General features: G+C 31.5%; 1 protein-coding gene across 1 annotated transcript; it reads right to left on the minus strand.

The window, feature by feature from the left end:
* Positions 1-3,194: 3,194 nt before the first annotated feature.
* LOC124360744 (src substrate cortactin) lies at positions 3,195-24,665 on the minus strand. The gene is made up of 12 exons (XM_046814609.1): positions 24,515-24,665; positions 20,395-20,601; positions 17,027-17,137; positions 16,753-16,873; positions 15,830-15,995; positions 14,413-14,534; positions 12,472-12,586; positions 11,562-11,749; positions 8,749-8,808; positions 7,484-7,925; positions 7,200-7,255; positions 3,195-6,715 (listed from the first exon to the last, which is right to left on the minus strand). Exons 2-12 carry the CDS (start codon positions 20,559-20,561, stop codon positions 6,638-6,640), a joined length of 1,626 nt encoding a protein of 541 aa, XP_046670565.1. The 5' UTR covers positions 20,562-20,601; positions 24,515-24,665; the 3' UTR covers positions 3,195-6,637.
* Positions 24,666-25,233: the final 568 nt, after the last annotated feature.

Here is a 25,233-nt window from a genome sequence, read left to right on the forward strand (position 1 = left end):
TTATTGATCCTTAATAATCCTACAGACGAGGATGTTAAAGTTGTAAATCAAAACTGAATCACATTAATCGAGATTAAAATTTTTTATATTTGTTGGGACTATTATTTATATAAAATAACTACTATTTAATAAACTGGTTTTGTCTTAACACGGAATTTAGATCATTTCATTTAGACATTTTTAGTTCTATGTGCTACATGGGTAATTAATTAAGGTTTGTCACAGTTAAAAAATAGTTTTCGTAACAAATTGGTTCTTTTTTTGATAATCGGAAAGCTTTCCTTAAAATTCTAGGACAAACATTTTTTTAATCGATTTAAAGGTCATTCCCTAAGCCTGTTACATGTTAAATTACTAGTGAACTGAAAAATAATGGAAAATATTCAAACAACATTCCTGGCATTAAATACTGTGAAACTGCTTTGTTATATGTCAATACTGTAGTTTGTAACAATTACCTCCATGTCAAATCATTGGTCTACTATTTGTGTTACATACAATATTGGTACCGGTAACTAAATGAATATTTACTCTGTTCCAGACACAGAGATGATGACATAAAACATGCATGCTGTTACCAGTGAACTGTAGTGCCCCGAGGAACACCTGCTCTCTCTCTCTCTTTATAATTGACTTATTATTTTTGTTGCACAAAATTCATGATGTATAGTCATTCGTTATTGAATATTTCTTTAATGAACAATCGAATTATGCAGCAAAGGTTTGTTATATAAAGTTGTTTTAAAACATTAAAAATGTCATACTGTAAAGAAGTGAAGTTCTAAAATCAATGAGTTAATACTAATTAATATCTAGTGAATTATATTTGGAAACCGTTTTTTAACTCTTTTCCAACATTTGTATGTACATAATTTGGTTTATTTTTATTGTGATATGTATTGCTTAGCTGTATAATTTAAAAGATTAAACACACGTCAAACAGGATCAGCGTGGGAGACTTTGTAGCAGAGAACATCCTCACCCTGTGTCGTCACCACCCAAGTGACCGATGTGTACCATTTTCAATTTTCATATAGAATTAGATTAGGTGGAGTTTCACATCAATTTCAACACTCTAAATTAACTCATTCGAGGGTTATCATATGTACCGATGCACAAACAAAAAACATAAATCTTTCATGATCAACTGGTGGGAGCTTCCGTTAAACGTTCAGCTAATTATTAAATTTAGTATTAGCTCATTTAAATACATAAATAAGTTTTAAAGGCACAGCCCTAGATTTTATAATCTTCTGTACACAAGTAAGACTTAAACAGAGTTCACTTAGGTCTGCAAAACCATGCAAATAAATAAAAACTTTATTATCCAGTGACAAACCTTTATTTTCAAGTGGTAAAAAATATTCCCTCTGCTTCAAGGGCTCTATCCTAGATATATGCAAAGCTTGTAAATTAGTTTATGTAAATTAGTAAATTGTGTATCATATCACTTTATTCAATATGTTCAATTTTCAAGATGTACTAGGTTTTCACTAAGTAGTTTTAATTCGATAAAATATTTACACCAACTTAACAAAAAGACAAGTGAATTAATAGAAACTGTTTAACAACATGAGGTACACGAGAGCCAAGCTCTGTTAATCTAATTTTTTTATTAGAGGTTTCAGTCATCATTCAGCTAGCTAACAGATAACATTGCAGATTGAGCTACAAATTTCAACCTTTGTATGAAACCAACAAAGTAACTCCAGATAAGGTACTTTGTTTATTACGTTTTTCTAGTTGCCAACATCGTTATCCAATGTAACAAGAGTCACTTGTACACAGACAGATATTGAGACCCCTAAACGGACTGGTTTTTAAAATTTTTAATACCAATACAGAGTTAGAGTTTCACACCAAATATCAACTCCGAGGTCAATTCGACATTTATCAGTGTAAATATATAGAAATTAGATTTCGTTCATCAGTAATTGGCGAAGGAAGCTTTGATAAACACTCAGCCAATAATCTCTAAAGGGCATCAACTCATTTAATGTTCTTATTAGTTTTTAAATTTAGATTTTTCTTTTTTGAGTTGTGTTATACATCTTAACATTATTAGATTTTTTTTCTATTTTCAGTATGATACATTTTTAAAACAATTTAAAATCTTTATTTTCAAATTCTATAAATTACATAATTTATTATAATTATGTTCACATGACTGAAGTGTCATTTCAATTTTTTTTCTTTTACTCTTGACCAAACATAACCTCTTTTAAGAAAATATCAACAGTATTTTAACATATGTTTGAATCATTTTCATTTAAATAATTACGGTTCTAATGTCGTACCACTATTTCTGTAACTAACAACGGTCAGTCAAGCCGTGAAAATGGCATGGTGTGATGTTACTCGCACCTCATATCAAAAACAGACCTGGTATCTTCAGAGCTATTTGAATATGCTTCTTAATGGTAGAACAACCAAATTTTCTACACATAATGTAGCTATGGTGGGAAGGTTTGATTCAATGTGAATATTAAATTCAGCTCCAGTTCACCTTTCTATTTTGTAGTCAAGGTGTCTCTGATGTCTAAACGATATGAAGGTTTACTTTGAGCTTCTTCGTCACCAACTTCTTTTGGATCTCTTCAAACAAACATAACTCCAGATTCCAGGAGTCAAGTCTGTGACAGCGTCAGATTCCAGATGATGCACTAAGAAGAAAGTGAACTCAACATTCACACTGAATCGACCCATCCCATCATAGCTACAATACGTGCAAAAGACTCAGTTGCTCCACCGTGCTTAGAGATCGTGTCTCAAATGTGGCTCAATTGTGCACATGATGAGACAATTTTGTAGTCTAGTTGTCTCTGACATCAAATCAATGTAAAGAGTTCATTTTGAGCTTTTTCGTTGTCAACCTTTTTTTATATCTTCAGACAAACATGTCACGATTCAAGATGCTGCACTAAGATTAGGATGAACTGGAGCTAAACTCAGCATTCACGTCCTAAAGGATTATTCATTCTTTTTTAATGTCCTCGGTTCACACAGCAGCTCAAATTATCAAAACCTGGGTAATCAGACTTCTTCTGTACAGCAAATAATATCAGGAAAACTAACAGTGGAATGCGTAAAACAAGCAGAGCACAAACATTATTTCCTGAGCCCTTTTTAGGTAAGATCTATGCCAACAATACACTGCAACATGGAGAACAGGGGTGAAAAAAGTTCAATTCGTATCAGATAACATATTTTTAATCTCCTTACAAACCTGATGAAAGTTTACAACTGAAACCTACAAATTAAAATTTTGATATAGTTTATTAATACTACCATAATATTGCACAAAATTATAAAAAATAGATAGGCAACTATAATTATTAATATACTTTATAAATACTGTAAAAGCTTTGTAAAATGAGGTGCAAAATTCAATACTATACAATGGAAAACGTAAATTCAGTAAAGAGAGTTTTAAACTAATCTTCATTGACAAAAGTTATGTTTTAGCGTTTACCACCAAAACCTTGAAACACCATATAACATTTTTTTGATACCCTATTTTATACACATACTTTAATACTCATATAAAAGAGTTGTCACAGTTTTATTATAAAACACTGATTGTGATTTATCATTGAAAATTTATATTTACCTATACAAGGATCATAAAGTGAAGCACGTTTATTTTCCTGTAATTTTTATACACAATTTTAAGTCACATAGCTTACCACGTTAGTGTGACCTTTATTATGCAATATATGAATAAATACCAATATTGATTTTTCTGTTCAGTTCTTTAACATGAGATGCTCATAAATGTATACAAATATAACGTAAGTATACGTGATTACACAACTTGTGATTTTTTACGTAATTTACACAACTCCTTTTGTATGTTTAAAAATTATTGTTTTGCAAATATAAATTAAATTAAATAACATATGAAATTTTCAGTATTGCATAACAAAATAAAACTAAAAAAATGGAAACACAAAATAAAGATTTTTGTATGTACCGGTACTGTAATAAAAATATTATATTATATTCAGTTATTATTCAAAATTATATAGAGTAAATAAAATATAAAAATTGTAAGTTATAACAATTGCTAAATAACGATTTTATCATTTTTGTTCAAAAAAAATTGTCTAATACAAACATGCCATCTACACAAACTAGCGTAATCTGCCCATTTTAATCATTTTTGCAGTTGCAGCCTAAATACAGAATAGTGTAACCAAATTACGGGGCTTGAGGCAAACGTACTTTACTTCCTGAGTGACCTCCTTACACACATATTGTAGGTACAAGTATAATACTTCTATTCAGTAATGACATTATATTAGTTGTTACGAGAGCTACCTGAAAAGTAACCTTATTTTCATATAGAAAATCTGAAGTGAGCTAATCCCTACTTCACAGGTAGGATTATGTCACACAATCCTACCAGCCAACAGATTTTTTTGACAATACAAAGAGGTAACAGAATTTTATAGGACATTTGCCATCATTCAGTGACACAAGAAATTAGTAACACAACTAATTTGAGGTCTGCAATCTATCTCTTCCTCATGTGGACAATTACTTAGTAGGTGTCAATTAACAAACCATACCAGAATGTTACAACACGCAAAAGTCAGAAATAACGTGTGTGTGTCAACTCCATGTCACTATCTCTAAAACATGCTCTTTAATACAATAAACACTAACTATTAAAACCGAACTAAAGAATACAGGTCAGAATAATAGGTCAGCACTAACCAATCACTGACAACTGACAATGTCCAATAGTAAATGGTGGTTTTAACGGTAGAAACAAGATGGTGATAAATCAGGAAATAGGACTGGGACAGTTTAATTATAATTAGTTCATTCTAAATGACTTCTCGAAACAATAATGTAAATTTGCATTGGCTACAAAGCTCTATTTGATATTATAGGTTTTCTATTCCATTTTTCAAAATTTGCAACCAAAGCAGCCTAATTTCAACTGACGGTTGACTGATCAGTTCAATGAAAGTTGGTAAATATCCTAATAAATCCTGTTACCTAAATTATAAATTATTGAATTTTTTGTACTTAATAGACACAAAAAATATGACTTCTGTAGTTTTGAAATCTAATAACTTTATGAGTATTCTAGTTTTTTTTTTAATGAAAATAGTTTTTCAGGTAACCCTCATAATGAAGTTACAACCACAATGTGTAAAATCTAAACCTTAAAAAATATAATAACTAAAATGACTTAAATATTAAAACATAAAGTTCGAGTAAATTTTTAAAACTTTGTTTCTGCTTTAAAGTGTGTAATATACACTAACCAACTGTATTAAATTATAAATATAATGGAACATGAGTACACTTTTTGTTCTACCAACCGTATTAAAACCAATAAATTTAAGTACCAAGTTTGGAATACAATTTAGTTCAAAATATTCAAAACTACCATGGAAGAGATCATCTCTAATTCAATACTGTTTAACTCTTCCTGCTTCACTGTCATACAGACCATACTGACTTGCTGAACTAGCTTCCGCTCAGCAACACTTTTGTTGTTGTTTAATTCATTTCAGAGCATTTTCATAGTTTCTTAATAGGTTCCGTCTAATGTTGACTTTTTATCACTTAGGCACTATTTCATCTGATACAAAACAAATAATACATGTAATACGCAATCATCGTTATCTTACAACTGCTTTAAAAAGAACTATTCCCAACAAGTTGTCCTTTGATATCTCCTATGCCTTACGAATTTATATGTTCATCACTATATCATTATCATTATGTTTCATCATTATGCATTTTTAGTTTTAAATTCTTTGTAAATAATTTTATTTCAATTTAGTTTGTGACCGAAATCTACTGCACATTAATTATCACAATGTATATATATTTATTTTCCTCAATTTTTTCATTCAAAATAAATAGTTCTGTTTCACTTTACGTTTATGATCTTTAAAATTTAAATTTTTTTTATCATAAGTAAACACAAGTTCAAAAACTTCCCAAAAAATATTTGTAGGATTATATAATCCTGCATTAACAGGAAATTTACTCTATTTTTATTACTTAACTATTTTTTATGGATATAACCTACAATTGTTTATCCTCTGGCAATTAAACATGTGTGCATTTTTGAACAAAATAAAATTTGTCCGGATAAAACAACGCATGGAGCGGGTCAACTAAATGGTTCCAACCCTTTATAGCATAAAATGTTAGCATGAGTTGTTAGGTTTAATAGCACCCGCCTTTCATTTGAAATTCTCTTTTCTTTTAATTTCACACAATGTGTCAACCATCGCTTTCAAACAGGCATGTTAGATTATTAGTGCGCTTATAATTCATGCTAACCTTTTACCGTCTTTGAATACAACACAACCATACACAAATAAAAGACTTCAAATCTTACACACAATAAACCATCATTCTCAACAATCATAAATTACTATGCTATCAATACTTGAAAAAAATAAAAGAATTTTAAATACTACATGTCAGTTAAAAAACATACAAATTACTACTTTACGCAGTTATGATACTGGATTCAAAATGTAAAAAAATACAACGTCAGAATCACAGTTGCACATTAAGACCTAAACCTTAAAACAGTAAAATATACTCTTCGTAACATACAAGTATAAAATAAATAAACTATATTATGATAATAAAAATAAAATCACTGCAGGATGACGTAGTTGGCTGGGAACAGACCGTACTGACCCCTACAATAGCCTCTCCACCATCCCTCGTCGATCTAAACAAAACACACAAATGTCCTATACATGACAATAAAGATAAAACTAAAAATTCAAAATTGTTCAAAAGCTGTTTTAATGCTACTGATAACAATATCATTATTTATATGCTGTATTTAACAAAATATCATTATAAGATTGAACATAATTAACTGATCTTTTTGACCTGTAGATTATAATTTACAATATATTAAACAATATATGTATGAAATTTCATAATTAATAATTTTTGCAAAAATGGCTGGAAATCATTGGTACCGGCACCAGAAAACTGTGAATAACAAAAAGAAGTTATATTTTGGATTTCAATTAAATATTAAAATGTATATAAGGGTTATTATTATGTGTGTTTGTATAAAAATTACAACAAATTATATTTACTCTACAGAAGTATTTTTTTCTGAAAAATTTTTTATTTACAAAAATAATAACTTTTTCAACACTTTATAACTAAATCACCACATCACTACTCAAATTACTCACCATTTCTATATTTGTTATAACGTCATCTGGATCAAAAGATATTTCATCGCTAGCAGCTGAAAAGAAAAAATAAGAAATTAAAGTCTTTACAAGTATATGGCTATTCAACTATTAATAAGTTTAATGTAAGTTTACAATATAAAACAGACTCTGAAAAAAAACATTAAAGTAATTTGTTTTCCTATGTACTTGAAAGAAAAGACAGTGAAATAGAATTTATTAAAACATAAGTTAAAAAGACTTCAGAGTTTTTTCTAAAATACAATATTAAATAACAAACTTACAAGCTTGATAGTCGTAAAGAGCGACGGCAGAATAACCAAAATCTTCTAGATTGAAATTTTCCTCGCTCTCTGGTTGTGGTTCCGGCTCTGATTGATTAGATTCTGGCTCAGTTTCATGTTGTTTAGGTTCAGACTGCTTCTTTTGTTCTGGCTGTTTCACTATTTGTTCCGGTTCTTTTGCAATAGGTTCCAGTTGCTTCACAACAGGTTCTGGTTGCTTCACAACAGGTTCTGGTTGCTTCACAACAGGTTCTGGTTGCTTCACAACAGGTTCCGGTTGCTTCACAACAGGTTCCGGTTGCTTCACAACAGGTTCTGGTTGTTTCACAACTTTTTCTGGTAGTCTGCTGGATTCACTTCCTTTGTTTGCCGGATGTTCCGCTACGACTACAGGAGGCTGGGCCGGAGCTATTCTTACAGGTTCCTCCTCCTCCAAATAGTCCTAAAAATGTAAAAATTAACATAAACACAGCATTTAAACTACAAAACACTAATTTGTAACATTGTAAACCAAAACAACATAGTACCACAGAACCCAACAGGATGCAATGAAAGAGTGACCGCACTGACAGACGGACTTTATGCGCCTTTTTTCCTTTAACCCCAAAATTAATAGAGTTCTTCCTTGACTTAAGAGGTTCTATGTAACAAGTTTCAATTTTATGATGCTGTTGTACTAGTATGTAATTACTCCGGAAAGAGCCACTACCATTTTTTTAACAAGTCTTTGAACTTGGTGTTTTTGGTGAACCGAACATATTAATGTTTTTAGAGCCTGAAAATGAGTAAAGTGCAAAAATATATTCAGTACAATATTTTAAGGCATATCAATATTTGTCTATTACCTAACCTTTGATTCATTACACAAACACCCTTTCTTCTAGTTCTTTTGACTATTTTTTATTCTATAGCCTTCTTAATTAGTTTTTAATTTGGTAAATTATTTGTGATTTATTATCATTTCTGAGCATTTATTTTAAAGCCACTTTTTTATTTGTGTTCAAGGTACTATAACTTCTCAATAACATATCGTATTAATAATAATATTTTTTTTATTTTATTTAAACAATTTTTCTCATCAATTATTAACGTAAGTAAATCTGAATGGTCTTTTTGGCATGAAAAATTTTAAAACTATTGATCCAAGGTTTGTTAGTTAGATCACAACACATGCATTTTGCCACAATTTTTCTTTGTCATGCAAACTGTCATAATATTAAAATTAATGCATTAAAAAATGTTAAATATAATAAATAGGCAGTTACATTTTGATGTTTTTCCAGTCTTTCTTGGGTTGGACTTTTGACTGGTTCTGCAGCTTTAGCCTGAAAAAATAAACAGGTGTTACTTCTAATAACAGAGATTGCTATCTTAGTACAAAAATTACACATCACAGTAGGATTTAGAGAATTTATCTCATTAAAGAGAATATATTTTATATATATATATAAAGTACTTTCTCCGCCGGGATTTTTATAGATTGATTTTTGAATCACAAAAAGTACTTATATATATATATATAAGTACTTTTCCAAATATATATATATATATATATATATATATATATATATATTCCAAATTAAAAAATTTAGGCACTTATCATAGCAGTGAACTAGTTTTGAAATTCTAGCATTATAAAATTCTTCAACCTCAGACTTCAATCGACCATCCCACAGTTCCACGTCATCATCAAAAAGCTGCATCACAATTCACAGGTTTTACCCAAGTCTCATCTCCTGTAATGATTTGATCAAGCAGGGAGTCACCATCTTTTCATAAGTGTCCAAAAATGTCAATGAAGTAGCCATATACATACGCTGATTTTTATGGGTTTCTGTTAAGATTTTCTCTACGTATCTTGTACAAAATTTATGGTTACCTAACTTCTGTAAAATTTTAGGAAAACTGAGTGAGAGTTCTGTTAATGGGAATCTGCGGTCTTCTTTAATCTTTTCATTGACTTAGACAATTTCATTGATCACAATGTTTGGCCGTCCACTTAATTCATCATGCATAATAATTCAGCCACTTTTTAACCTAATGCACCACTGAAGCACTCCACATTTAGTAATCAAATCGTCCCCACAAAGTTCACAGAGTTTTATTGCGCTTAGCCAACAAACACTGTATTACTGACCGCACTCCACAACTCGTGGGATTCTCAATTGCGTTACACATTTTAACCCTTATAACGTCACAGACGCCGTACGGCGCATAGACAAACTATCTCCAAACGGCAAAGACGCGGTACGGCGCATCGACACAAAACTGCGTCTATAGCAAATTTAAGTTCCTTTTAAATCCGATCAATGTCACTAACGGTATGCGTCAACCATGTGTGTGGGTTATTGAAATATGTCAAGCGTCAAAATATAGCTGTCGCGTTACATTGTTTGAAACAATAGACGCGGTGTCTAGACATTCTCCCCGCCACACGGCACAGACGCCGTACAGGGCGTGCACTTTTGTTTGCAGTTTGACTTCAGGTAGAGCGTGTCTAACCATCGCTGAGTCGGTTTCCTTTGTCGTGTTTTCTATTTATATGGTTTTTATTTATTTGTTATAAGTATTGATATCTTAGTTTTAGTATTCATTTAGTGTTTTTAGTGTCATTTTAGTGTTTAGTGTCACCTATTTAGTGTTCAGGTACTTTGGGATTATACCGACAACACCAGTATGAAGAACACAAAAATATAAATTTATAGCTAAACAAACATTATAGAACGAAAAAACAACTCTTTAATTACAAAATTACAAGCATTTCCAGGCATTGTGATCGGTATTGTTGTCGCTTTTATCTTATCTTTCTCGAGAATCCCGATTACGACAGGCCACGCGGCATCACATGATTTGCGCGGTACATAATTGCCTTTCCATTACAATTCAATTTATATTTCTGATCAGATCCTCTAGAATTTGATATTTTACTGATAGGTACTATCTCGAGGGATGTTTTTCTTTCGTTGACATCAGCGAGAAGGCATGGCACTCGCATTTTGGGTGGCGGAGTATGATCAAGAATAAAAACAAGTTTTGAGTGTTTTTCAATAAAGAGTTTAGTTTTAGTTTGATCATGTTTGTTTTTATTGAATTTTTGTGTTTGGAGAAATGTAGAGGTAAAACAAGAAGTACAACAAAGCGATGCACCAGCTGAACGGGCGGCGAGACTCTGCAATCACGTTATCTACTAGACCGCTCGACTTTGACCTTTGTCTGAGGATGGGGAGGGGTTAGCGATAAGACAATTCCTGTTTTATATTGACGAAATATTTGCTCTACACTAATCTAGTAATCAGTAGAAGCAAAATGTCAAATAACGATTCATGTCTGGGTGTGGTCGGTATGATCCCAAAGTACCGTGTTCATTATTAGTGATAAATAACATGTCTCGTAAAATTGACGATCCTGAGTACAGTGACTTTATAATTTTAAAATTTTTACTTTTTTATACTTACCATAATTAATTATAGAAAGAAAAAATAAAAATGAACTTTACACATTTAATTTTTTTTTTTTTTTCTTAATGTGCCGTTTGCTGGAAGTAGTGAAAAGATATACTGACGTTATAAGGGTTAAAATGCTACTGTAAAACAACAAGGAGTGGCAGTAACCACCTCTCACTAGCACGGAAAAACATCCTGACAAAAAAATGGCCCCTGGTGACTACAGAGCGAAACGTAACCTATTTTCTGGATAGCCTTTGTATAACTCAAAAACTAGATATAATTTGAATCTCCAAAAGTTTAAAAATGTAGGTAAAACTAGGATTTTGACTTTTGAACAACAACAAATGTTAAAGTAAATAAATTATTAAGAAAACATTTCATTGTTCTACAAAAAGTATTATTTACACCATTTTACTCTATACGCATACTTAATCATAATAAATCATCATGTTACCTCAACAATTGCAAGGTGAAAAATTAAAAACTACAATATAACCGTGGATTAAATATAACCAGATGTAAAATTGGCACTTTTACAGAGTCTGGCAAGGGTTTATTTTATTTTGCTAATTAAATAATTTAAGTGAGATAGTATATATAAATCAGAAACTACATTCAGTCAAACAACTCACCAATGCAGCTTCCCGTTGTTTCAGCTCAGACAGCCTTTTCTCTTCCCGTTCCCTAGCCTCCTTCTCCTCCCTTTCCTCCTGCGCTTTCCGCTTCTTCCTCTCTTCCTCAGCTTTTCTTCTTGACTCTTCTTCTCCTTCCTTCGCCAGGTTTTCGAACTTGGCTCGAATGTTGGATGGTTTCACTGAACCTGGGGAAAATACTTTGGCGTAAATGTTTTTTTAAATACAATAAAACTGATGATAAGTCATTGCATAGCTGAGCAAGCCTAAGAACTAATGTCACTTTGACTTTAGGCCTTTAACCATCCTAGAGAAATAAAAACATTATCTCATTTATACTGAAATTGTACTATTCTTCCACATATTTTATTAATTAAAATGAGAAATCTTAATTGTTATGAGCTTTACTACTAATTATTTTTTCATTAATTCAATTGAGGATAATTTACTTTAAGAGTTAAAACCAAACTCTAATTTAAATTTTTGTCACGTAAAAATCTATTTGTTACCGTAATCTATATAGATGAACTACAATACCTGTTTTTGTTTTACTAATTGGTTCACCCATTCCAAAGAATTCACTCACCTATTAAGTAACAAGATAGAAAAGTGATAATTAACTCAAGACGTCAAAATACTCATTTCACAAGAGGTAATAACTGAAATATAAAATTACCGTCCTATTTCACTTCTATCATTAATACCTTCCAATTATAAAAGAGCCATCTATGAAAACGGACAAATATATATATATATATATATATATATATATATATATATATATATATATATATAAAATATTTGTTTGATGACTACAAACAGTTTTATTCTTTTAGATCAGCTGTAAAAGCTTTAGTTTATTTTGTGAAACCCTTTACAGCAACAGACAAACAACTTTTTATTTACTAACCTATCTGAGGCTTCTCCTTCTGATAGCGTGTGCCGACAGGCTGAGGATCGTCAGTGAAATCGTGAGCAGATTTGTCCACTCTGTCTACTTCTAGTCCAAATTTCCCACCAAAGCCCTGTCCAATGAAAAAAGTTATACACTCTGAAGAACATGATGCCTGTCAAAATACTGTATATGATATGAATCAAAGAAAGAACTAATCTACAAATCCAGCTCATAATATGAAAAGTGACCAGACCTACTGGTTCAACTTTGCCAAACTTTTATGAACTTTTAAAACAGTGATTCCAAATAATATTGAACATGTCCTAAAATTACTCTTCAATAGCCATTTGTTAGTTATGTATATGGTGAGATTTGTAATAATTTGCCAATAAATGCAAATACTAGACAATTGAATACAACAATTTAACAGAAACACGTTGAAACTTTCAGATACATTTTGAAACCACATCGATACATCAGTTGAGGTAATATACATCATAAAAACAAACTTCAGAGATACAGTAGAGCGTCGATTAACCGACACAAGTTTTCCAAGTAGGTTTTCAGATAATCTAACAAACGTCTAGGTTTTTGTTGAGGGTAGGGGAATGGGTAGGACAGCAAAAAGAAACACATTTTTAAACTAGAACACACAACAGCAACTTTTAATATCACACGAAAGTATAAAATATTATGTGAAGATAACGCATAAAGTAGGGATTGCACATACAGTAAATACAATTTGGGCTCAGTGACCAAAAGAACCAAAGAAATCCAACAATATTGCATCAGAAGCCTGAAAAAAACCGATTTTCCGACAAAGTCTTCTGTTAAACATACTCAAATCAACAGTCCATGATGTAATTCATAAAACATTGAGACTTCATGCCTACGAAAATGCCAGTTGAATGTCCTTTCAACACAATTCCTATGTTATAAAACTGGTTTAACCAGCGACAAATTGCTTTATTATCCTCCCACGCTATACAGAAAACAAAACTTTGTTATTTCAACTTTAGCTTGAAGCTTAAAATGTTTAGTTATCTTAAACAGTTTTTAAGAAACTACCATTTTAAATTGAGGCATTCTTCTTCGGACACCCTGATAACTTCAATTGAAAACTTTATATAGTGTAATAAATGCTATGGTGTGTAATTACTATGTTTGAAATTTTTTTACATACAACATTTCTGCACAATTGGACAGTATTTTCTAAACAAAAAAAACTATGACCAATTAAGTTTTGAGTTTTAGTCATACGAGTACATAAAGATACTCGTAAATACATAAAGAAAATAACTTATTCTGTAATTTCTTTTTGTTATGTAACTATGTAGAATTATGGTCTTCTCTGTAGATATTTTAAACTAAGTTTTGTAATTTAATTGTGTTTAAATTAAACTAATTACATGATCGTGCTTACATGTATCGAAAATTAAACTTGTGTCAATAGATCTTTCTCATTTTTAAGTAACACGTGTTCAAAATGTTTAATGTTTCGTTCCAAAATGGGTTTGTGTGCATTTTTTTCATTATGGTAGGCATTTTTAATTACTTTATATTATTATTATACTGGTTTGTAATTCACAGGGCTACTATAATACATATTTTATACATACACACGTCAGTAATAAAAATTATGAAAGGGTATTGTGTTACTTATTTGTTTAATATATCATAATACTATGTATTACTTCTAAAGGTTACATTTATTTTTTAATTTTTGACAATTGATGCTACAATTTGGTTTTGAAACAGTACCCCATTATTCAAACTAATGTTCTATATATGAATCTGCAGACATATTTAAATTATTACAGAAATTGTTTGAATTATTTACTGTACAGGTCTGTTAACTCAGATGAAAATCAACAACAGTAGTTCTAGTGGTCAAAGTGATTACCATCACACGAAATAATGTTTCTAATAGCTGTTTCTAAGAACCCAGATGATTACCTTGTTGTGATCAACCTGACTCTCATGTTTAGGCACTGTCTCCACATGGTCCCAGCCCACAGCAGACCTATCCTGCCTGTCCGCTTGCACACCAAACTTGCCACCAAACCCAACTGCGTAATCTGGGAATAAAACATAAATTCTTACAAATACTCTAAGAACATATAACTTTTAGTGGCAAAAACATTTTCAGTTGTTATCAAGTAATCACATAAACGCCATTTCAGATGATAACTATGTGTGTGACAGAGCAACTCAATTGTTTGTGACTGTCTCTGTGACATATATTGTAGTCTCACCTGTTCTCAACTCATGTTTGCGTAACATATATTGCAGACTCACCTGTTTGTGACTCATGTTTGCGTAACATATATTGCAGTCTCACCTGTTTGTTGCTCATGTCTGTGTAACGTATATTGTAGTCTCACCTGTTCTCAACTCATGTTTGCGTAACATATATTGCAGACTCACCTGTTTGTTGCTCATGTCTGTGTAACGTATATTGTAGTCTCACCTGTTCTCAACTCATGTTTGCGTAACATATATTGCAGACTCACCTGTTTGTTGCTCATGTCTGTGTAACGTATATTGTAGTCTCACCTGTTCTCAACTCATGTTTGCGTAACATATATTGCAGACTCACCTGTTTGTTGCTCATGTCTGTGTAACGTATATTGTAGTCTCACCTGTTCTCAACTCATGTTTGCGTAACATATATTGCAGACTCACCTGTTTGTGACTCATGTTTGCGTAACATATATTACAGTCTCACCTGTTTGTTGCTCATGTCTGTGTAACGTATATTGTAGTCTCACCTGTTCTCAACTCATGTTTGCGTAACATATATTGCAGACTCACCTGTTTGTTGCTCATGTCTGTGTAACGTATATTGTAGTCTCACCTGTTCTCAACTCATGTTTGCGTAACATATATTGCAGACTCACCTGTTTGTGACTCATGTTTGCGTAACATATATTACAGTCTCACCTGTTTGTTGCTCATGTCTGTGTAACGTATATTGTAGTCTCACCTGTTCTCAACTCATGTTTGCGTAACATATATTGCAGACTCACCTGTTTGTTGCTCATGTCTGTGTAACGTATATTGTAGTCTCACCTGTTCTCAACTCATGTTTGCGTAACATATATTGCAGACTCACCTGTTTGTTGCTCATGTCTGTGTAACGTATATTGTAGTCTCACCTGTTCTCAACTCATGTTTGCGTAACATATATTGCAGACTCACCTGTTTGTTGCTCATGTCTGTGTAACGTATATTGTAGTCTCACCTGTTCTCAACTCATGTTTGCGTAACATATATTGCAGACTCACCTGTTTGTTGCTCATGTCTGTGTAACGTATATTGTAGTCTCACCTGTTCTCAACTCATGTTTGCGTAACATATATTGCAGACTCACCTGTTTGTGACTCATGTTTGGGTATTTTCTCCACATGGTCCCAGCCTACAGCTGACTTGTCCTGTCTGTCCGACTGGATCCCAAACTTTCCACCGAAGCCAGAACGATAATCCACTTGAGACGCGTGTTTCTGTGGTGCTTCTACATAGTCCCACCCGGCCGCACTCTACAACCATCAAGTACTAAATCAATTATTGAAGCAATTTAAGCTTAAACATTAAAAAGTTGAATCACAAATTAAATAAAGTAATCTACTCTGTTTAGGATTGGTAAAGGGTGTATTAACTTTGATTTATTGTAATAACTAAAAGATGACATAGTCTCTCCAATCCATTTTGACAGAATCTACTGGTACCTTCTTCTCAAAAACAAAAGTTTCCTCAAGTGTTCATTTAGCTTGCATGTCTATAATAATCTTGCTCGTACTTTTAGTCTATTAATATTGAACATGACAAGCTTGTTCTCAGCTCTCCTCCAGTCAAAGTTCCCGAGTACTTCTTTGGCTCTTAAGTTTCATCCTTGGTTGTCTTCTCTTTCCCTGAGTTTCTCTTTAAAGAAAGGAATGATCAAGCTACATCCCAACTCAAGTGCTATTGGCTTCTTCCTTACATTCGACTCTTGTGTATCCCAGCACCCTGAGGAGGGAGTTGTTTTTTTTCTTTGAGATAACTTCTTATCTTTTATGACATATTTATTTTAATGTCTGCTTTTTTTTATCTAAATAATCTAAAAATTTATAATTAAACCACCTAAGCTAGTAAATTTAGCTTTGAACCAACAGAAATAGCTGAGTAGGAAATATAAAATTAATAGTCTATAATATTAAAATGTATGTATTAAACTGACCTGTCCTGTTATTTTCATCTACTTATAATTAAAATATTTTTGACTTATGACTGGTTAAGATTACGTTATCTCCTCACCTTGTCAGTTCGGTCGGTCTGGACGCCAAACTTCCCACCAAATCCGGTGCTGTAATCCTTTTGTGAAGCATGCTTTTCAACCTTGGCTACATAATCATGGCCAACCGCTGACTGATCCATCCTGTTGATAAAACTTGTATTTAGAAATATTATATAGACAAAAAGTTTTTGAATTAGATGTACAATTTTAATTTTATAGACTTAAAACCATCCGTTTAGCTATATAATGTTGACTCTAAATTAGATAAAGGATAAAGATAAAAGATAAAGTTACCTATCTTTTTGAATTCCAAACTTTCCACCATATCCAAACGTAGCTTCATTTACTTCTTTCTTTTTTTTGATCGCCTCTGCTAAAGCAACTTCCTCTCGCAGCTTGTTCATGCTGGAACGTAATAAAACATGTTATTTTTAAAATATATTCATTCAAATCAAATCCTGTTTCATATAAATCGTATGAACAATTTCAAGTGCCTACATAGAGCAATAATAAAACATCACTGAGTAATATATAATAAAAAACAAAGCAAACAAAGTTTACTACTATTTTTTATTTTTAAATATTTACAAACCATTATCATTAGGCAAGGAACATTTTATCTACATCTACATATTTTAATACGTTTTCCATTTGAGGGAGTTGCTAATTAATTCAGAGTACACAATTGTTGTTCAATTCTCCATTAATTTGTTTCTTCTAAAACCTATTTCTTTAAAGCAGCTTGACATCATGATGGACGGTTAAATATCATAAAATTATTTAATTTACAGAATTAATTTACATTAAAAATAATGTATGTATATACTATATATATATTTTTTTTTTTTTAGAAATACTATCATCCAAACTCTAAACTAGTTTCGGCTCCGTGACAAACCACATCAATTTTAGAAAAAAGTATTATGAATTAATACCATTATTATTTATTTAAAAGTATTAAAGCAAAATTACATAGCTCTTTCAGATGTGTGCAGTAGAGGGCCCTTCCTACTGTAATCATACTACAAGACATATCCATAAAGTATGTGTAATGAATTTTTGAAGGTTGCAAAAATGTTTATTTGAACTAGTACATATGTAATTTGACATAGTCAACATTCTCAATGCAGGTGGTGAACCGGGGTATTAATTTATTTATGCCCTCCTTGAAGTAATTTCACTCCAACCCCTTAGTCCGCTTTCCCCTTCACCTCATCGTCGATTAAAACCTTTTTTCACCCATTTCAGCTTCAAGGAGGTAAAGAGATAATAATCTGAAGGTGCTGGGACAGGGAAATACCCAGGATGGTCCAGAAGATACCATTTGGATGAGGATGCAGCGCTCCCACCGTATATATACCTATTGTAGACATAATACAATAAAGGTGTGAGTCACAACCCTTCCACCTCCCTCCCCCAGCAAAACTGCTACAGTCTGATATGACCTCCTATTGTGTGAAGTAGAGAGCCCATCCTAATGTGGACATAATACAGTCCATAGCCAAGTGTGAGTCATAGCTCATTCCACCTCCTTCCCTCACCACACCTCCTACAGTCTATTTTGACCGATTACTGTGTGCATTAGTAAAATTTGACATATTAATTTTTATTACATTATATATGTTGATAAACTTTTTAATGCTTTTTAATACTGACTCAGGCTTACTTGTGGAATATGTGATTTATTTTCTAATCATGACCTAATTGTAGCAAGTGAAGGTTATATGTTTGTATGGTTTTAAGACAGTGTCTTATCTACTCTATTGACACAGATAAGATAAGGACTGGTATGATAAGAAAAGTATACCTATAGACTTTGCCAGTTATAAAAGATAATATTATGCCAATGAAGCATTAATGAGGTGAAATTATTTCAAAAACTTAAATACAATATCTTTTATTGTGGAATCAAGAACGTATTCACTTGTAACAGTTATCAGAACACAGTATTTGGTCGAATGTTTTTTTGTCACCTGCAGAATACTTACAATTCATTTTTTTAATATGCATATGTCACTAAAAAAATGTGTTCTGACCTAACTTAAGACAACTGGAAAACATTTTAAATTATTTCAAAGATGAAGTGTTGAAAAATAGTGTAGTCATATTTTAATTATTTTGTTTAACTCCTTGAGTGCTGAAGTGAAATCTGTTTTTGAAATTGCTACTGTAATATGAAAAAAAAAACATTTTATGTAGCTTTTTTGCTTATATATATATATATATATATATATATATATATACATTTTTTGCAATTTAGCATTATGCAAAATGTAGCAATTTAAAAACTTTTCTATTATTAAATAAAAAATAGTAACTTATTCTACACCTAAAATAACTTGTTTTCTCTGTGTATTTTTGTTTTAAAGTTGTATAATAATGGTATTAGGTATTATGATTTTATTTTGGTAAACTATTGTATTAATTGAGATGAGTAATTAATTATAATTTTTTTCCACCTTGAAAGGAAACATTTTTATTTATTATAAATATTAGTCAATAAGAATAAAGTGTATTCTTATTGACTAATTGTGTATTCTAATTGCAGTGAGGGTATGGTCTTGTTTAGCAGGCCTTATCAGTGTTAAGTGTAGATACCATTGAAAGTAGCCTTGCTGATAACAACATACTGTTCTAATCTGGATAAGATTTTAAAAACTGAATTGTAAACAAATGTGTAAAACTTGGTTTTATGCAAAAACCATGCCCATTTTAATGTAGGGTTACGAGTAATAAATATAAAATTTTAATAATGCTATCAAGGGAAATTAAATAATATTAAATGAATTTGAACCTTCTACATGAACTTACATTGAGTTGTGAGTCCACATACACTTTTTGTAGTATACGTATATTATGGCACACATAAATATCTCAATTGACTATGGCAGATGCAATAGCGCACACACTGTTGTGTTAGAAAACTTAGGATAACACAGTCAAAGTGTTAACATGTATTATAGCAAAACAACTATTGCACAATAGTTTAACACGTTGACTGCGGCAGTGCATATGCTGAGGTGCTGTATTACTTGAGATCAATCAGAAAACATCCACAGTAAAGGTGTTAAAAAGCCTAAATATGGTCATCATTTTCTACATCAATTTTAAAATTGCCTCGACCGGTAAAATTATTATAATAACAATCGAGTAACTGCTAATTTTATAGCGCAATCTGCACAACCTGGACAACACAACCTTCACGATTTTCTATTCTCCCCTTCCTCCATGAATGTCCTTACACAACTCATATCTTCTCCTTTCAGTTACGACACGAACTCAACTCGTACTCAAATCTACTATTGAACAATTCTAAACTCAACTCTATAGCTCCAGTTGTGCGCCTTGAACCCTGCACTGTCCTGGAACCACAGCGCTGTTTCTTCTCTGTCACATTGTTCACAAATCGAAATCCATCTCTTAATCATAGTTTCCTCCTTTCAGTTTAATACTCCTCAAATTGTGTCTACTATTGAACAATTATGTACTCACTCTATAGCTCCAGTTGTGCGCCTTGAACCCTGCACTGTCCTGTAACCACAGCGCTGTTTCTTCTCTGTCACATTGTTCACAAATCAAAATCCATCTCTTAATCGTAGTTTCCTCCTTTCAGTTTAGTACCCCCTCAAGTCGTGTCTACTACTGAACAATTATGTACTCACTCTATAGCTCCAGCTGTGCGTCCTGAACCTTGCACCGTCCTGGATCCCCAGCGCTGCTCCTCCTCTGTCACATCGTTCACAAAATCCAAATCCGTCTCCCAATCATCATCCTCTTGCTCCAGCTTGGAAATTGGTTCAACATTATGTCCAGCACTTGCTTTCCACATGGTGATTGTTCCTTTATAGTTTAGTGTGAACCTAACAAACCTGTAAAGAGTTAGAGTGTCAATACCAAGCTCGTTCACCTTAATGGTAGACGACCTTGAACTCTTTAAGGGTTCAACTAAACTCAAGTATAATCATTAAATTACATAGTCTTGTTCGGAAGAACTACTTATATGTAATCCCAGACCTTTGCTAAGAGAAAATAGGTTATAACCAATGTTTTTATGAATAAATTACAGTAGAGTGCATAAATTACATGAGGGGCTGGCAAACCGCAGTTTGGTGTTACTGAATTCTCTTGAAAAAAATGGAGTTTCAGAGATCCTTCCTCCGAAAATCTTTTACTTCCAAATAATCTAACTTAATTGTGTTTTAAAGCATCCATGAATCAACGTTGTATAAATTTTGTAACACGTTCATACTCTCAATAAAGAAAAAAAAGTTATAGGTCTTACATTATAAGCACATATTCAACACATTACAACAAGTACTTCCAAAACACTATTGGAATAAATCTTTGAATTGAAAGTTCTGCTATGTACTACCTGTTGTTACATAGCCGACGGTAAATAAATAATTGAAATTCAATTGTTTTATAAAACAATAAACACAACTTACAAGGTTCATTCAAAATTAACACAGGTGAAATCAATGGAAACTGACATGAGACATAAAACTGAACAAAATAAATATGATCAAATACAAAGAAGAACTAACATGCTTTAAATTAATATAACACACATAAGCCATAACATTAGTATGGTGAGAAGGGTTGATTTAAAGTGAATGTTGAGTCCTGCTATTTATCACCAGCTCCGATATCTGACGCTGTTAAAGGCTTGACTCCCAGAATTACTTTATGGGTATTACGTTATTTGCAGTAAACTCAGTTGCTCTACGATGTTTTGGGATTGTGTCAAAAACATCTTAGAGCACTCAGTTGTACACCTGATAAGACAATGAAAACACACCTCTTCATTTAGATTACATTTGATATTGTAGTTTAGGTGTTTCTAATGTCAAAATGATGCAAAAGTTCGTTTTGAGTTCCATCATCGCCAACTTGTTTTGGATCTCTTCAGATGGATCCTGACTCCAGATTCCAGGAGTAAAGTCTGTGATGGTGTGAGATATCAGACACTGCACTAAGCGGAAGGTGAAAAGGAGGTGGACTCAATATTCACATTGAATCGACTTTTCCCACCAATAACGTTGCGACTAGATCTAGTTATAAAATTATAGGTCTGATTCCTGTTTGATAGCCTACCACTTGAAGTAAGATATGGTTGAGTGTTCTAGTTTTAAAAGAAAGTTAATGATTTTACTTGTCATTAACTCACTATACAGCGTCAAAGAGTTTATTGGGTTTAAAACAGAGTTTTTTTGGTGGCCTAGTTTAGTTCAAAAATGGTTTATCAATTGTTTCTTTAATAACATTACATCTACTTGGATTTTTAACATTGTATTTATTTTTTAATCTTTTTTTAGCTCTGCTTTTAATTTGAATCTTTTACCTTACAGTTTTAACTTTAACTTGTATTTTTTTAAATATTACTGGTCTATGTTGTTATCCAATTTTATCTAGTCAAGTCAGCATGTCTTTATTTAATCAGCATAAATCATGTACATAAATAGTGTCAAATAATTACATGTGCATGACCTTAGTTACCATAGCCTACCTAGAATTACATAAAAACTCGTGAAGGGAATAATATAGATTACGTAATAGAAAAGATTTCAATGCCCTTTTAAATTTATTCTGGTCCAGTTCATTTTCTATCATAATAGGTAGTATATTCCAAAACGAAGTTTCATATGTGTTGTAATTTAACTGAAAAAAGAAAGCCTGTTTTTTATGCAAAAATCATTTTTATATCTTTTATTATTGGGGTGTATTTCAAAGTACATACTAAATTTGTGTGGCTTATAATTTTTTTAATAAGATACAGTCTCATATATATATATTTTTTTTATTTATTATATACCAACAATATTTCAAAACTTTAAAAATATTCTTTTACGTGATCATTATGCTTTAGATTCAACATTTTTCTAATTGCTTGTTTTTGAAGGACTAAAATCTTATCACTGGTCTTATCATTTATCTTATCAAATTATTGTCACTCTATATTGTTCCACACAAACCAAAAGCAATATGAGAGTATATGGGAGCATAATAGATCATTTTAATACAGGAATGCTATATCACATGACAGATTGTATGACATTATTTTTAATAAGTATTTTAGAATAAACTTTCTTTGATACATTTTGTATATATATGTTTCAACTTAAATTATTATCAACTTGTAACCCCAAAAAACTATTATTGAAAATTTGGATAAGGTGATTCTGCTCAATAAAAATATGTTTAGTTAAATCGTATTGTTATTATTTTTTGTTACAAACCCGGTAAATTTAACTTTGCTTACTTTTAAAAGTAAATTATGGCATAAGAAGTATTCTTGAATATATTCTTTGAGATCTAAATTTGGCCAACTTTTTTTCAATTTCTTTATTTTTGACTCTTAGCCACTGTAATCCCATCCATGATACTAGCAAATCCCTGGAGACAACAGAGAAATAACATAGATCAAGAATTAAACCTTGGGAACTCCTTGCCAACCACCTTTAAGTTTACTTTATTTGACTACTAATTGTATTGTTTTTTTTTTTCAAAAATGTATTGTTTATGTAAAATGGTGTTTCTATATAATTAAATCTATTTTAAAGATAGGAATCAGGAAAGCCAATTTAAATTAACCACTCATTTGATTATAATTTTTATAGTAAATAAGTGTGAGGGATGGTATCTACATAGAGAGATCCATAAAGATACAAATAGGTTTTTCACTATATCATCTTTTAAGAGTTAAAAAAACCATACATACATATTTTCTAAAATGGCTTGGGATTTTCGTCACATCGTTTTATATAATGGCCAGGGTTAAACCATGTTTGAGCAGCATAGTACTTACGATTACTTTAGCCAATCTGAAATGGCATTTCTGCTTGATTCCAACTAAAATAATACATGATTTTCAATATATTCATTATTCCAAATTTAAATTGCTCAAAAAGTCTTCTCAAGTGCGTTTTTGCAACATCGTGTTTCTTCTGACTTTTCTTGCAATGAAACACTATTATTTTGATTTCCACCTTTAATTCCATTTTTCAAACTGGACACTTTGGATTTAAAGGAAGATCTTGGAACTATTTAAAACGTTGCAAATAAAATTTAAAAAGTTGGCTATGATAAACGAAGAATATCTATATGTCAAATGTTGTATTCAATAGTTTTTATATATTTTATCGATAATTATGATTCAACTGTGGTGATGGCTGCTTATTATAGTGAGGCCATCAACTCCTGATTCAAGGAGCTCTCAAATTATTTCTCCATTTTCTGAAAGTTCTTTGTGACAGAAATACTGTTTTAGAGATTTTTTCTGATTCTACAAGTAAATTCCCGGCTTACTCCCCATCAGGTGGACACCCTGGTTAGTAACAAGTACTTACTTTTTTCATATAGCCTATTTTGTGTTGTAGATTATCATATTAATTGTTACACTTAGTTGGAATATGCCTTGTTTGAATAGCCTTTGCCTTTGCAACCTCAGATATTGTTGCTGTTGGAACTGCTAATAACATTCAAATTAGATGCAAACTAGGCCTAGTGCAATCATTTTACTTCAGTATCTAAAATAAGGTGTTGTCTTTTGTATTGCATGAACAAGTTTTGTAAAATGTTATTTGCTAAAGAAATTAATACAAATAAGTCTAAATATCACACCAAAATGTTAGAATCGACAACCTACAATCCTATAACCAAAAGATGAGTTCCTACTCACTAGGTTACAATAATAAAACCTACTTGTAATTTGTAATGTAAGTGTTAGAAATTTACACGAATTACTATACTAACACGATAAAAATACATAAATAAGATACTAACCTACAAAATATTTATCAAAATCTGTTTTACAACTTTTTAGAAATGTCAAACATCACAGTAGGTGTGTGCATTTGAATTTGAGGTTATGTATTCCACTGCCATTAGTACGAATGAATAATATGAATAAGTCAGTCAGCTGTACATCTGTCTTGTTAGTGGAAGCTGCACGACTTTTCTTTATACAGTAATTGAAAACAGTCACCGCCAACTAAATTTAAAAACAATTAATGTCCGTACTATGGATACTATCAATAAGAGGGGAAATTCTTGAAAGTGCTACTGGTGGCTTTGCAGTTACATTATAAATAACAAAGAAATTCGTATATGATCGGATTAGAAGAATGGATTCATAAGAAGTATACAAATTAATATTATTCCATATGACTGACATTTTAAAGGAAATTCCTTGAATCTGCCTGGTACATCGAAGGCCGTTTTATCGTGGTTGTAATTAATTATGCAAATTTATAGGGGTTATCTGAATTCAAGGGAAAGTACTCTTTATTTTTTAAATCACTAACCCGTGTGTATAGTATTTGAAGGACAGTACTGTATATAGAAGGACCTTCAATTGGAAAGTAATACTCTTTGTTTTATTCGAATTTAGATATGTTTTACTTTCTAAATTTATGTGTAATTTAAATAAGACATTCTTAATTTATCGTTGTTACTAATCAGATGCAATTTTGTATAGTAGTAGTATAGTCCTATTTTCATAG

The sequence above is a fragment of the Homalodisca vitripennis genome, chromosome 4 (assembly GCF_021130785.1).
Source record: "Homalodisca vitripennis isolate AUS2020 chromosome 4, UT_GWSS_2.1, whole genome shotgun sequence".
NCBI lineage: Eukaryota > Metazoa > Arthropoda > Insecta > Hemiptera > Cicadellidae > Homalodisca > Homalodisca vitripennis.

Bases quoted from the DNA above. Each gene is read 5' to 3' on its own strand.
- LOC124360744 (XM_046814609.1), bottom strand. From the start codon at position 20,561: ATGTGGAAAGCAAGTGCTGGACATAATGTTGAACCAATTTCCAAGCTG. The intron at 17,138-20,394 runs GTGAGTACATAA...ATTACGTTCCAG, and splicing joins CGCACAGCTGGAGCTATAGA to CATGAACAAGCTGCGAGAGG. The intron at 16,874-17,026 runs GTAACTTTATCT...TTTTATCAACAG, and splicing joins TTTGGAATTCAAAAAGATAG to GATGGATCAGTCAGCGGTTG.